We start from the raw sequence: 15794 nt of genomic DNA, 5'->3' as shown, positions 1-15794 counted from the left end.
CGCATGAGTCGAGGCGCCAGCAAATTGCAGGTTGCCATGACTGTATAAAACATCAAAGCCTTGTTGGCTCATTAAAGAAAACAAACAAAAATCCAGCCTCTGTTTGGTGGAGAGGGAGAAGCCGGGATTCCAGGGTTGCAACTCCCATTAAATGCATGTTTCAACATTTTTCAACATCTTTCTGTTCAACATTTGGAAAGTCCTCTTGGACAGTGGTCACTACCCATTTCAACTAATGTCTTGGAACTGGTCTGATGTTATCCCACAAATCTTAGCACGGTTAACTAGTCAATTGTGTTTTTTAAGCTTTTTTTTTTTTTTGCTAAGACTCTTGTAGCAACTTAAATACTAAGAAAGATGTTATAGACTGAAATGTCCTTCATCAGATGCCTGAAGTGTCCTCCAAACCTGAGTGTGGGTGTGCACACCCACATGCATCTGTGTTTATTATATAGTAGGTCTCTTGAGTTCACAGATTTTAAATCATTGTTTGTTTTAGCTATGGTCTGTTGAGCATGCAACAGTACCGGAGCTCACCCATAACACTATGCCATAAATCATGATTTGCAACTGACAGTGGCTGGTTCACCTCATCATTTTTGTTTAATAAAAACTAAAACTAAATAAAGCCAATGATGACTCCTTGCAACAAGTGAACCCAGTTTCTCTCATTCAATCTTGCACACAAATATAGACATGCCTGCGCAAAAATTATACGTATAAGTTACTTGATTGTCAGGGGAAATGCAGAGATTGTAAATCAAAAGAAAATAAAATGCATAACTACAGACTATGGTAATAATATAAAACTGTTGCAGCCATCCTTCATGAGAACACAGGTACTTTTTAAAGGTCCATGTCTATCCATGAGTTAATTTGCCACACTTAACTAAAGGGACTGCACTATTTACATTTCAGTATGCAGACTTGACAAATGCTTTTATGGTATCCCTTGTGCTGAAAACAAAGATACAAAGAGGGTTTTTGTTTTTATTTTTAATGCTTAATTTCCCAGGGTGTTTCCAACAGTTAAAGGGATACCCTGGAAATATTACACCAACATCAGAAATGTTAGACCTGCAGATTTGGTATCAGCATTGCTACTGAGATGGATAGAAGTATATAGATTAATCTTTTATTGCTTTTTAACTTACGATGGAAGAGAGCAATATCCAAGTACAATAAAAATGATAATTTGAAAAAGCAATATGAAATAAGCCTGAAAATAATTAACCTGTAGCAGAAAACTCCCCAATAAAGTTGTTGTTGTTCAGTCGTTAAGTCGTGTCCGACTCTTTGTGACCCCAATAAAGTTAATATATACTAAAACAAATAAGCAGCAATGCTCAAGACATTAACAACAAATTAAACCTTGATCCCACAGAATTATACTGAACAGTAAGAAGTTGATTCATATATAATATGAAATATAAAATCCTTCCATCCAGGATTTTCAATTAGGTATATTTAGAGTCTTTCCCCCAAACTAAAACCATCTTATTAAATATGCCAGACAGAATGCATCCAAGTTCTTCATACTTTGGTAAGTTCATTTTAAGAATCCGATTCATCTTCCCTTTCACACGTTTGATCCTTATTTCTTTTCCAAGCATCCTATTTACCACCCTATGGATATTAAGCCACTACAGTGCCAACTAGGGCAGGCCCAGACATGAACCAAGTTCCTTTCCAACAATGCTGATGGTGTAAATTGAGGTTAAACGCAACCCTGGAAAGGAACAAGGTGAAAGACCAATGGAGCTTGATGCTTCATAAAAAGATGCTGCTGATTACCAAGATCTTGATAGAGAGAGGATGGCTGGATACCCCAAATTCTCCAGGGAGCCACATGTAGACCAGCATGCAATTTTCCAACCTGGATCTTCAAGATTGAGGACTACCACACCCAGCAAAACCTTCTGAGTGAGAAAGATGAGGGCTGTAATCCAACACATTTGAAGGGTTGTCAAGTTGGAGAAGGCTGCTGAAGTTGTGTCCTGTTTTGCTCTGTGCTAAGAAAATGACTGCTGAACAAGTAGACTCCTGTTGTTAAAAATCACTCTGAATCCCTTCCAACAGACCTTAAAATGGGACGAGACTTCTTCCTCTTCTCTGGACGTGCAGTTTCTAAACTGCAGCGGTCAGAGAAGTCTGACATTTTTATCAATGCTTGGCTTATTCAGGCCGTCCCTGAATATCAACTTACAGTGAGCCACACGATACCTGCAGGAGAGACACACAGAAAGAAAAGTACTGTACAGAGTTACTTCTTTCAGAGCCCTGAATTCACCTTAGGCTGGTGTTATTTCTGCAAGGCATGTTATTGCTTTTATTTATAGTCAGTTGTTTTCCAACGAATATGGGTTTTTCAAGAATGAATTACTGGTTAATTTCTATATATGTTTGCTATATTATTATTTATCTCATTTCCATATTGCCTTTTGTCCCACGAGAAATAAATTGAGAACTTTTATTAATGTGTAAGCACTTTATGCCTTCAGGTTAATGAGAAGACAGTTCAAAATTCCAAAGTAGGTGTACCCTGTGCAATATTTTTTTCTAACTCTATTGCCTGTAATGATAATTGGAGCCATTATCTGCCTGGTAAATCAACGTGCAACTTGGGTACAAGGAAGGTGCCAGTTCCACCTAGAAGCCATTGAATCAAACTGATATCTTGCTAACTGCCCCAGTTAAAATCTACAGGGCAACCTGGAAATGATGATGCATCAGCACAATCATGGAATCATGGATCATTCTTTCAAGGCCTGGAATGTCCAATTAATGAAAGGATCTTCACATAAGTTTCCACTGGATTTGCTTTCTCAAGTAACAGGTGCTGTGGCTTCAGAGGCATGATCAAGATTGGGGAAGTCCTAGGCAGGGGAGGAAGCCTTCTGGCTACTTGCATAGGTGTCTGTGGTTGGGGGGAAAATCCAACCACAAATAATGTAATGTGCTTCATGATGCAACCCACTTGACTTATATGCTTGCATCTGACATCAGAATGCAAGTGTGGAAGGTTGGAGTTAGTGCTATGACATCATGACACGTGTTCCACCTTTTTGGTATCATCACAGTTTGTACTGAACAATTCTGGCCATTTGATTTCTCTCTACAGCCCTGGTAAAAAGGTAACGTCTACTTAAGAGTCAAATGCAACTCCTTCTTAGTACATGGGCATATCCATGTTCTTTTCTTGGCAACCTTGTGAAAGTGGTTTGCCTCTGCCATTTATTTGGATGTTGTATCAACTTCTCAATCACATCTGGACACTGGGATTCTTTGGAGATTGCCCACCCAAGTAGTGATTTTTTTTTTTTAAAGAAAAACTGAAGGTACTAGGAATTGAAACCAGAACAGGATCAAACAACCTGAGGCCCAAGATCAAATGCATCTTCCAGAAACTCTGGATTTAATTTAAAATGTTATTTTAATTAGTTAAAATGAAACATAAAGAAAACTAAATCAAATTTAATTTTTCTCCTGAACCTACCTTTATTTTGAAGTCTAGACTCTGATGCATCACTCAGATACCAAAAGTGATCCTCCTCCTCTACCTGCAAGGGCTGCAAATTCTTTATTCAAGGCTTCTTGCATGTAAACAAACTTTCTCCCCCACCAGGGTACAGGCCCATCCAAAAGAATTCCTTTGATGGATCTATAGGCCATTTACAAACAGTGCTCCCACCTCAGCTCGATTGAACTCCACTTTGTTCCCTTAAATGTGAACTAGGAAGATAAAAGTGGTATTCTAGGAGCTCTTTTGCATTGTCATTTCCTAAGATCCAGCAGGCAAGGCTAAGAAGGGATAAATATGTCCTAACCTGGTTAGATGCACCTAGGCTTTAAGAATTGGACTTTGAGATGAAACTTGACAGATATTAACTTGTTCTGAGTTGCACCCGAATTTGAAAACGGAGAGCAGGACTAGATTTGGGGTGGAATTTTATGCTTAGAAAGGCTTTTGCAGAGACTTTTGCAGAACGGCCAAGTTTGGCTCCCTGGGAGGAAAATTCGTGATGCCGGCAGTAGGTGCGCGTGCCGGGGGGCTGAAAAAAAGTTGCACCCAATTCAAAAACGGAGGCCGGGACCAGATTCAGGGTGGAATTTTATGCTTAGAAAGGCTTTTGTAGAGGCTTCCTAGTGGATGGTTATGGTTAGAAACGGTTTGGGATACACGTTTGCTGTACAACTGATATTAGCTCCCTAGGAGGAAATTTGTCTGATGCTAGAAGTAGGCATGTGGAGTGGGAGGGGCAAAAATTGTTGGACCTGAAACGAAAAACTAATGGTGGGTTGAGATTTGGGGGAATCCTTGGGTTAGAAATGGCACTGGTTTGTGTTTTGCAGAACGGCTAATTTTGTCTGCCCAGGAGGAAATTTTTCTGATGCCGGCAGTGTGCGCACTGAGCTGGAAGGTCAAAAAAAGTTGGACCCAAAATGAAAAACAGGGATGTTATTAGATTCGGGGTGGAATTCTACGTTGAGGGTTGTTGCTGGTTTTTGTTTTGCAGAACAGCCAATTTTGTCTGCCCAGCTGGAAATTTTTCTGATGCCGGTAGTAGGCACACTGAGGTGGAGGGTCAAAAAAAGTTGGACATGAAATGAAAAACGGATGGTGGAACGAGATTCCAGGTAGAATTCTAGGGTTAGAAGTGGTGCTGGTTTGTGTTTTGAGGAAGGGCAAATTTTAGCTCCTGAAGAGGAAATTTTCCTGATGCTGGCAGTCAGTGCACTGAGCAGGAGGGTGAATAAAAGTTGGACCCGAAATGAAAAATAGTCAGCGGGATGAGATTCGGGGTGGAATTCTAGGTTTAGAAGTGATGCTAGTTTGGGTTTTGCGGAAGGGCCGATTTTGGCTCCCCAGGAGGAAATTTTCCTGATGCGGCTGAAGGAGCGCAGAGCAGGAGGGTCAAAGATGTTGGACCTAAAATGAAAAACGGACAGCAGGAGAAGATTCTGGGTGGAATTCTAGGGTTAGAAGTGCTGGTTTGTATTTTGTGGAAGCACTGATTTTGCCTACCTGGGAGGAAATTTTTCTGATGCCAGGAGTAGGTGCACTGCGTGGGAGGGTCAAAAATAGTTGGACCCAAAATGAAAAACAGACGGCGGGATGAGTTTCGGGGTTGAATTCTGGGGTTGAAAGCAGCGCTGCTGTGATGGAATGGAATTATGAAGGCCAGGCTCAGGTAGATAAACATTTTCTTAGCTCGCCAGAAGAGCGTGGGAGGAACAAGAGGATGAGACTGGCACCTCCCTGAGGAATTCACACTGTTGTGGCTGGAGGACTTTGGGAGTTGGGGTTTCAGTCTGGGAAGATTCGTGCTGGAGGTTGTAGCTAATAAACATAGCTGGGGGATAAAGTGTGGTTGTCTGCAAGGTTTATAGCTTCCAGCAGGCCGTCCAAAAAATTGGATGACCGGTCCGTCGGACCCTTTAAAGTCTTGCAGCAGGTGAATAAGTTAGCTTTTCGATCGCAGCTGCCACCGTCGATGAAGGTCCATCCGGTCTTTCACCGCTCCTTACTAGTTAAAGAGGCACCACCAAGTCTCTTGAGAATGCACTCTTCCCCACCCCCTCCGGTTGTGGTCAAAGGAGAGGAGGAATACGAGGTGGAGGCAATATTGGACTCTCGCAGGAGAGGAAAGGGAATTCAGTATTTGATTCATTGGAGGGGCTATCCTGAAGCAGAGCGTTCTTGGGAGAATGCAAGGAATGTTCATGCCCCAGAGCTGGTCATTGACTTCCATAGGCGTTTCCCTAGCAAACTGAAGCCTCGAGTGTTGCCCGGAGCATCAGCATTTAATCAACAAGGAGGGGGCAGCACGCTGGAGGAAGGTTTGGTGGGGGATTTAGGGGAGGAGCAGACTCAAGCTAGCAGTCCACAGCCTTCTATTTCAGGTTTGCAGATGGTAGGAGGGAGGGGGGCTGATTCTGCTAATGTTGTAGCTGTTTTTCAGGACCAATTGGATGACTGTATGGAGGAGGCAAGAGGTACCGAGAGACCATCATCGCCTGGCATGTCGTCCCTCCCGCCTTTGCCAAGTTCTGATGAGAACTCCGAGGGGGAGGATGGAGATGGAGGGAGGGGTGATGTGATGGAATGGAATTATGAAGGCCAGGCTCAGAGAGATAAACATTTTCTTAGCTCGCCAGAAGAGCGTGGGAGGAACAAGAGATGAGACTGACACCTCCCTGAGGAATTCACACTGTTGTGGCTGGCTGACTTTGGGAGTTGGGGTTTCAGTCTGGGAAGATTCTTGCTGGAGGTTGTAGCTAATAAACATAGCTGGACTGAATTTGCATTGTCTCTTGGAGTTCCTTGGGCTAGGCCTGACAGCTGCTTTGTGTTTACAGGAATGGCTGATTTTGGCTCCCCAGGAGGAAACCTTTCTGATGCCAGCAGTAGGCACGCAAAGCGGAAGGTTCAAAAAAAGTTGGATCCGAAATGAAAAACAGATGCCGGGAGGAGATTCGTCATGGAATTCTAGGGTTAGAAGTGGTGCTGTTTTTTTCAGGAAGGGCCAATTTTGGCTCCCTGGAAAGAAATTTTTCTGATACTGGCAGTAGGCATGCAAAGCGGGAGGGTCAAAAAAAGGTGGACCCGAAATGAAAAACAGACGGCAGGACGAGATTCAGGGTGGAATTCTAGGGTGAGGAGTGGTGCTGGTTTGTATTTTGCAGAAGGGCTGGTTTTGGCTCCCTGGGAGGAAATTTTTCTGATGCCAGCATTAGGCATGCTGAGCGGGAGGGTCAAAAAAATTTGGACCCAAAATGAAAAATGGACAGCAGGACAAGATTTGGGGTGGAATTAAAAATCACCTTATCCAGGAATTGTGTTGATTATTCACCTAGTCATTATAGCTCATTGTAACTAAGCCAAAGTACTTTTTCTCCCTTTTCCTCTTTATAAACATCATTCTGTTTCCCCATTAATGTTTCTAAATTCTCAATAAACTGGGTGACTTACATAAGCAGTTGTTTGGAGTGTTGCTAAAAATAGAAGAAAATGTCAACTATGTTGTATATAGTTTCATAGATGGACCTAATGTTGCCTATTCAAGTCTGTTCTCAGCTAAACATTTATTTTTTCTCTACGAGACCAGTGACATCTTTCCAATCTTCGATGATGTAGCCCACAGGGCAGCATCTTGGTAATCTTATCAGTCTATAAGCATTGTTTTGATTCTATGCTAGAAGATGAAAATCCATCTTGTGAGAGGAAAATTTTAGTAGCCTTTTGTATGTTTTAATGTTAGTTTTGATTGCATTTAATAAAGCCAAGTTAGCTGAAATGTGACCTGTAGGGCGATAACAGGAAATAAGTAAAAATGCAAGACTAAGCAAACTTGTTGATGGGAACAGACGTGACAGGGACGAATAGAACAGGAAAGTATGGTAAAATTAGCACCAAGGAAGTTATGGTTCGGTTGCTAAACCTAGGAGTCATGTCTGTGGTTTGTGGTTTTTGAGGGTAAAAGGGATTGCAACGAGGGGGTCGGTACCCACTTGGTCAAGCTGTCTACCTGACAGCTTGGTCAAGTTGGTCGGCATTGCAATGTGAATCTAAGTGGGTGGTCCGCATTGCAGTGTGAATCTAAGTGAGTACCTTGTATGCTATTGGTTGAATGTTACTTGCTTATTGAACTAACATTTAATAAAGCTTTTAGAACTTTGAAGTGACTTATGTTTTATGGTGTGTCTGCCTCCCATGTTTAAAGTGGTTTTTCCCTGACAATCTGTAATTCAACATTTTACCTCTTCTGTCAGGAAGAAGAATCACGGTCTAATATGAGGAATCCCTTCCACTTTTGGAAGGCAGGATCTACTGCAGCTCATTAGTTTGGATAGGAACAGACCAAATTTTGGAATCATCTAAAAAAAAAGGTTTTAAAAAAATGTACTTGAATGACTTATCAACTGTATTTTTAGGAAATCATATGACTTCTAAAAATAAAATCAGAATAGAGGGTATTAGGCAAAAAGCAATCCAAAGATTTAAAGTACAGATTTAAAATCCATTGGTTTCTTGCATGGTCTGACTCATGGTAACTGCAGGTAAATTTATCAGAGAAGAAGAGTGGATTGAAACGGAATTTCTACAGCATAACATCTTGTGCCATAATGGAATTCCTGTTTCTGAAGGTCTTTTCTTCATCAAAAGAAGATCAATTTTCCCTTTTGGAATCTTGGACAAAGCTGTGGGCTGAATTTCTCACAGCTGACTTAAATGTGGAGTACACTCTTTATTTTTATTAAAAACATTTACATATGTTTTAATTAATAAGCCTGAATCAATCATAACTGCAGGATGAAGGCTTCTTCACTGAAACAATAATTTTTAAGTTTAAATTTTACATATATTAGATAAACAGAGGATTAAAATATGAGAAATAGAATAAAATCAATCCATAAAATTGACAAATATTAGGGGGAGTTAGCAGCAGGGGGAGGCCAAAATAGGGGGAAAAAATTTAAAAGATGCCTAAAATGCATCAGTATTAAGATCTTGTTGAACTAATTCCTTGCAATGAGTTGTATATGCAGAAATAATAATCTAATAATAATTATGGCAGGCCATAAATACTGTAAATAAAACACTCCAGTACTCTATTTCTGGAAGATGAGAATAACATGGGAAGCACTGCCTCTCTGTGCATATCCAATTAAGTCTACTGCCAATACAGCCTTAATAGAAAATTGATTTTTTAGAAGGATCAAGTGAAGAAAAAAGGGAAAAGGCTATTTCCTTTCATAAGCTGTAGGAGATCTCCCAGTTGAAAAACCCTTCTAATCATTAATTCTGTTTATTTAATTATCTCCTCTTTTATATCTAGAGCTGCAGTGAAGACCCTGACAGTGATTCTCTACAATTTCTCTTTTATCTCAGACAGTGTCCATGATTCTTGGAGATTTGCCCTTTAAAAGTCCAATTAACCATGAATAAATCAGCAGTAGCCATCCCACAGCACTATTGCATCTTTGTCAGCATTTCATAGGACTGTATTGATTTTGAACCAATAGAAGGAGCAGCATGCTCACCAGGTTCTTTTTCATGTCCTAAATATTCAGTGTTCCCTCTAGAAAATTGCTCTAACAAAAAATAGCACATGGACTCCCTGCCCTTTAAAATAAGAATTTTATTATTATAAAAAACATGAAAAAATACATAATTGGGAAACAAAGAAAGTTGTAGATAGTACACAACTATCAGCATTTATAAAAGTGGATATTCATCCAACCATTCACTAGGATCCCAATAAATTAAAAACACTGAGAGAGTGAGAGAGGGAAGGTAGGGGACAGCAGGTAGAGCGCAAAATCTTCCTCAAACCACTTTCATGTTTGGACTGCCACGATAGAAACATATTTATTGCTATGGCTTGAAACACAAAATTCAGATGGATAGTACAGCTTGATGTGGACCAAGCTCAAGTGTGTTGGAAATAACAATTCAGAATTGCCCATGCCAATAAAGAATCGGTGCTTAAAGGAATATACGTCACTGGGTTTGTGCACATACATTGACAATGGATACATCTGTGAAGTTCTAAAGAGTTCAGCATATTCCAAGATGCTCATAACAACGGCTTAGCCAGAAATCCAAAGAAATAAGCTAAAAACCATAGGAAAACTGTCCTCAATCAATTTTTACAAGTTATTTCTTTTACAAAGTCCGAACACAGCCAGCACCTTGGATAGTACTCTGTCTGAACGTTAAATCAAATCCTGCAGAATGGCTTTTGAAGTGACTGCTCTGCAAAAGGGGAGCTTATGATGCAGCACTTGCTTACGTTTGCAGAAATGTCAAATGCAATGCCTTCAAAGTCACAGCCATGACTGGGTGGGGAGTGAATGTAAAATCACCTTTTTGACACCTTTTGTAAGAACCACTAAAACATGGATGGACCGCCTTTTCAGGTCTGAGGTGCTCCACCCAACTTGGTACTAGATCATGCGGAAAAAGAGGGAGCGCTGCGGAGGTCTAGGAAAGAAGGAAGGGAAGGAAAAGGAATAACATTGCCCACCTGCTCCCAGCAACCCTGATGCAAGTTGGTTTCTGCTGCTATTACAAGTAGGGCACCACAATCTGTTCCCAGCTGACCAGAAGGAAAGATGGTGGGGCTCCAAAGGAATGCAGCTAGAGCGTGAAGCGTTGTAGCAAACCTTTCAAATCTCTACAGAAAGCCTGATTTTTTTCACCATGATTGGATAATGGTTGATTATTTGATAAACCTGAAGGACACAAATGTTACAAAAGGACAGAAAGAAGGCAAACCTGGAATTACTAGTAGACATTTGGATGATTTACAAAAGACTGGGAATGAGGTCTTGCTTTCAACAGTTTATCAATAATAATAATAATAATAATAATAATAACAACAACAACAACAACAACCCTGAGTGTTTAAAAAAACAATTTGCCTAAGTATTGTACATTTGTAAAATATGAATATTATCAAAAAAAAATTTTGTGCACCCTTACTAACCACTTTGATTGTCTTGTGTTAGGAGAATCCCTGAAATATAACAATTTTGATGGAAATCTAAATAAAACTATCTGACCTAGCTACATAATTCACACATTCAAACTATCAATGAAGGTTACTTTAATTACCTCTGGAATCTACCCATGATATACTAAGAACTATAATTACAGACTTTCAATTTCAAAATCCTTTCCTCCTAATTAGTTATATTGCTCTACAGTTATATATTCTTCCTTTATATTGCTTATACTTTTCAATTTTTATTTTTAAGCAATACTTTATATAAAAAAAGAAAAGGAAAAAAGATAATCAACTAAATCTTCATTGTGTCCAGCTGAAATGGCACATAGCTTCACAATACAGGAAATTCTATTAAGCTCTTCAATAAAGGACCAGATATTATATACTCAGTTCTTTTTGTCTATCTCTTTATAAAAGCCCAGTTAAATCAAGACTCAGTTCAACCATTTCAGCTCCCAATCTGTAGTTAATAAATAGTGCAAAGAGTTATGTAAGAGCAATTCAAATGAATCCCCTTTTTCTTTGGCTTAAGTATCTACATAGCTTATTGACAACATGAAAGTTATTTCATTTATTTATACACACATACACACACACACATAAATGGATTTTAGATTGCATCAATGAAATGTTACTTGGAGAAGGTGCACATTGTAGGAGAAATGTCCTGTGTTAGTCTCTGGTGGCCAAGAATCAGGAGGAATCTGGTAGCACCTTTTCCAGCTAACACATTTTATTAAAAGGCAGAAGCTTTCCTGAGCTGCAGCTCACTTCATCAAACGCAGGTGGCGGCATTCCAGACTCCATGTTCAGAAAACTGATAGAAATAAAATATGCAAATTTCAAATATTCCTCATAATTTGCATACTCTAATTCGTTTTTTTCAGACTATGGAAGGGAGTTAATCTTTCCTGAGAAAGACAATCTAGAAAAGTTTCTTTCCAGATTGTAAGATACCTATAATTCCACCTGCAATACACAGAGAAAAGGTGCTGGTTGCTATCCATTTGAAGGACAAAAACATCAAAAGTAACATTACAAAAATAACGATCACATTGATTGTACTATCACTAACAATAGCATTCAACTCTGGCTTCCATTAAATAACTATATTAAATGGGGCTTATTCTTGGAAGGTGTTCACAGAATTACAGCTAGGTAAAATAGCCAACCAGAAGACCAAGAGATGCAGAGTTGGTGCTGAAAGCAGAATCTGCCCTGCCTATTGATTAGAAGCTTTATTCAGCTACCTTTTCCTTTTTGAAGTACTGTATCTATATTTTCTTTGTAACCATAAAGGCTAGAAACTTGCTTTTTAGAATGAAAGATGATTCTCAGGGCTTTGAAGGGTCTAGAGGCAATATTCCTTATCACACAATAGAAATGACAGCCATGCAAATTTCTAAACCCTACTGGTAAATCATACTTTGCTTCTGACCAGGTTCTAGTTTGCCCTTTATATTTGCTTCTTTCAATCCTATTTTGCCTTGGAGGAAGCAGAGATACCTGTTTCCTTAATATTTAGGTTCCTGTTGATTCGGAGTTTTAGGTGGTGAGGATAGTTCCACATCACAGTAGCTAAAACCGTATTTACCCAGCAGGATTTTCTGAGAAATGTCAGTTAACTGTGATTCATAAGCATTGACAGAATTCTGTGTGTTCTTCTCCAGAGATTTATGCAAGAGTTCTTTCATCCTCTTGTTTTCTTTGGTGGTTGATTCCCAAATTATTTCAAGTTCACCTTCTATTTCTCTAAGAAGAAAGAAAAAGAAAAAAGATATACTAGTTTTGCATGCTCCCCTCACTCCATGTTCAGCAGTACCTTGGAAGTGAACGATCAATCAGTATAGTCAGAACAATTACATTAATTTTAGTATCTTGCCTGATGGTGAAGGAACACCGTGTGCTCTGAACAAGAATGATTAAAGGATCTCTAAGCTAATGTTCAATAAAATGTACTCATATCTCCATCCTGTTATCTGTAGGTAGTTCTGAAAACATCACAAAGAATTATCTTAACTTTCTTATCTCTTATTAATAACATCATGGATCAATGCATGAGCAACAGTAAGGATTCTCTGTATAGTTCAATTTTTTTTAAATGGCCAGTTTTCTAGGTGTAACTCTAAATCTGTTGAAGTTCCAGCTGTCTGAGATACACCCAGCTTCCAACTTGTGATGTCTAAATGTATTGAATTATGGGAGTTGTATCTCAACAGATCTGGAGACCACCAGTTTGGGAGAAGGCGAGCTATATTGTCTTAACCCATGTATGCAAAGACAGTAGGAATTTTTTCTGTTAAAACTCTCACTATAAATAGGATTGCACTGATTATCAACATTCAGCGATGTTATATAAATAATATAAAATAATCCTTGTTGGAGCAGGTTAAATATTCATCTGTCTCCTCCCATCAGAGATGTTACTGATGAAGGCAGGGAAGAAGCATGGGAACTGATGGGAAAGATACTTCAAATGTTGATCATTTCAGCTAGGCTTTCCCACATCTTTTCCGGCTTTGTAATTTCCTTTTTGAGATAGAAACTCATTCTATACAGGGCTTTGAAATTATTTAATATAGCTACTCATTGCTACATACCCAGATAGGTCAGAGACAGAACAAATGACTTTACTACTGGTTTATCAATTTCCTTATGTATCAAAGGAGGTTGCAAAATTCTGCTTTGTTGAAAAAATCTGAAAAATCTTAATTTTTGTATTTATTATTTTTCTCTTAAACTATTATGCTTTTTTCTCAGTGTATGAATGTGGCTTTTATTTTTAAAGGTGATCTTTGATCATAAATACAATTTGACTTGTTGATTTAGATGGACCCCAAATCAGAATTCCTCAATAGGATTCAGTGTTGGCTTCACCTTAAAATCTCTACAAAGTTTATTTCTAATTTCGATTATAAGGTCACCCAACTCTTGACTGACTTTGAATTGCAAACAGATGCAATATCTAAAAACAAAATAAAAAGTAGAATGGGAGATCACACATACTCTAACCGAAACAGACCCTGCACACCAGAAGGGCACACTCTACTAGCCCAGTGTTTCTCAACCTTGCTGGCTGGGGAATTCTGGGAATTGAAGTCCACACATCTTAAAGTTGCCAAGGTTGAGAAACACTGCCCTAGCTTATCCCAGAGCTTGGGGGAGAAGATCAGATTTTCAGAGCTCATTTAAAGGCTTTCAGGATTGGGGCAGTTATAATCTCCAGGGGGTGCTATTCAAAAAAGCAGGTGCTGTGATAGAGAAGGTACACTTCTTGGATCCCATCAGATGACCTTTAATGGATGGGACACAAAGCATGCCCCCTCTGTCAGATCCATTGGGGATGGGAGGGGAAAGGGGGGACAGAAATGAAGGGGGAGAGGGCAACCTCTCAAATATCAACTGTATTTTAGCCCTTTTCTGAACAGCATGGAATTTGTCCCTTTTTCAGTTATTGCACTGCTTGTTAAGCTCTTACTTAGAATTGTTCCTCTTGCTACCAGAAGTTTTTCTATTTTACCACTTGACACATTTACAGCTTTTAAAAACCCATTGAACTCGAAGGAATCTGGGGTTATTTTTTAACTGGAAATTGATAACTACAGCAATAGTTCACAGGAAGTTTATAAATTTTACAGCATTTCACACTTGGTACTGATTTTTTTTCCTCTGAAAGTTGTACAGTTGCAGGAGCTGCTAGTGCTGCTGAAGGGAGATATCATTAAATAAACTGTTAAAACTTGTGAGGCACCTAGTCAAAAACCCATGAAGAAAAATAGTTTTATTAACAATGGACTTTTCTGGATATCATAGTGTTTAAAAATTGAAAGTGATTCAACACATTGCAGTTTCTTCAAGCTCCTCTTTCTCCAGAACGTGGCAGAGCTGTCTTTTCCAGAGAGAGACAGGGAAGAACAAATGTAGAATGTGAACCATGTCAGATTAGAAGGTTGCAGATATGATGATAGGTTGCTAGTAAAACTGCAAATAGCATACTTAAAAAGACATGAGACCGCACAGAAGAAAAAAGCTTCTCATAGACCAGTAGAGAGCAACACGTAGCTCCTAAGAGCCTCCTCTGTCGACTAATGCTAACATTATTTGAGTTCAAGCATTTTTAAAAAGATAGGCTTAATATTGTTAAGTAGAAACTGCATCAAACTCACAATAACCTAGGGGAAAAATATGAAATCTCTAACAGGAGTTCTGCTATTATGTACATTCTTTTAAAGAAGGTTGAAAAACTGTTGTAAATGGTTTAGTGCTTCCTTCTCTTGCTTTCTCTTGACTCCCACACTTCTCGATGTTCAATCAGACCTAATTAGATAGAGTATGTTACTGCTAAAGAGAATAAATCTGCAATGCTCTTCTGGTCTTGAAATCTGTCTCTGTACCAACAAATCCTTTAAGCAATCATGCCTGCAAATCTGTTTGAGCCCTGTCCCAGCTTGTAAATGTGTTGTCTTTTCCTAATTCAACCTCTTTCCATGAAGCGTTCAAAGACTGCAATATATGTGCTTTTCAGCCTGGCACTGGTTTGTGAATTTTAACATATAATTGTAAAGAACTGAAAACACGGTAAGAATAAATTATGTAAATTAGGCATATAACCTCTCCTGGGTGCAAAGATTACATTTTCCTTTGGAACAGAAGTCTAAATAACTTGCAATAATATTAAATTCTGTTTACCCTATTTAATTTAGCTTAGTTTACAAATAATGTAAATATCTACTTCATAATTTATAATCTGCATTTTTCTCCTAAGACAATTTGGCGTTTTAAGTCAAGACAGTTGCTTGGCTGTTATACAGTGCATGGGCTTAGGTATACAAGGACCCTTGAAGGCAATTCAGTCCAAATTTTTGAGGGCTATCTTTGGGGTCCCTCATTGTGTTCCCAAGGCTGCTTCTGACTTGGAGGCAGGGTCTACTCTAGCAGAATGAGAGTCTGATAATCAAGATCACCTACTGTCTTAAACTGACATACTTCCCTGTAGGCCTGGCTCCCTTGAGCCTACTAGATTTTCACTTAAGATTGAAGACTTTCAACACAAAAACTATATAATTGTCATTTGCTTCCATTAGCCTTGCAATCTTTGAGTTTCCCCAAAGCTAATGAGGCTGTAAGACAGCAAATAATAGATACTAATTTGCAGACAGACAAATGCCAAGACCTCCTTCTGCTTTAAGAACGGAAACCTAAGCAAAGCCTGGCTAAATGTCTCCAAACCTTGCAAGAAATAGCAAAGTTTTCGTCTTAGCTTGCTTCAATGCTTTGTCT

At 39.0% G+C, this 15794-nt stretch overlaps 1 protein-coding gene across 1 annotated transcript in view; it reads right to left on the bottom strand.

The window, feature by feature from the left end:
• Nucleotides 1-8771: 8771 nt before the first annotated feature.
• Nucleotides 8772-15794, bottom strand: part of CEP89 (centrosomal protein 89) — a 43989-nt gene continuing 36966 nt past the window's right edge. Inside the window, exon 19 of the mRNA XM_088136061.1 lies at nucleotides 8772-12266. Within this exon, the coding sequence (XP_087992187.1) occupies nucleotides 12029-12266 (238 nt within the window). The 3' untranslated portion in view covers nucleotides 8772-12028. The remainder of the gene's footprint in view (nucleotides 12267-15794) is intronic.

Source organism: Python bivittatus, unplaced genomic scaffold (genome assembly GCF_059951505.1).
Source record: "Python bivittatus isolate LINGU-HERP-01145 unplaced genomic scaffold, Pbiv_v1 ctg000190_np1212, whole genome shotgun sequence".
NCBI lineage: Eukaryota > Metazoa > Chordata > Lepidosauria > Squamata > Pythonidae > Python > Python bivittatus.
The sequence above is the reverse complement of the archived record's forward strand: the minus strand, read 5'-3'. Positions and strand labels throughout refer to the sequence as shown.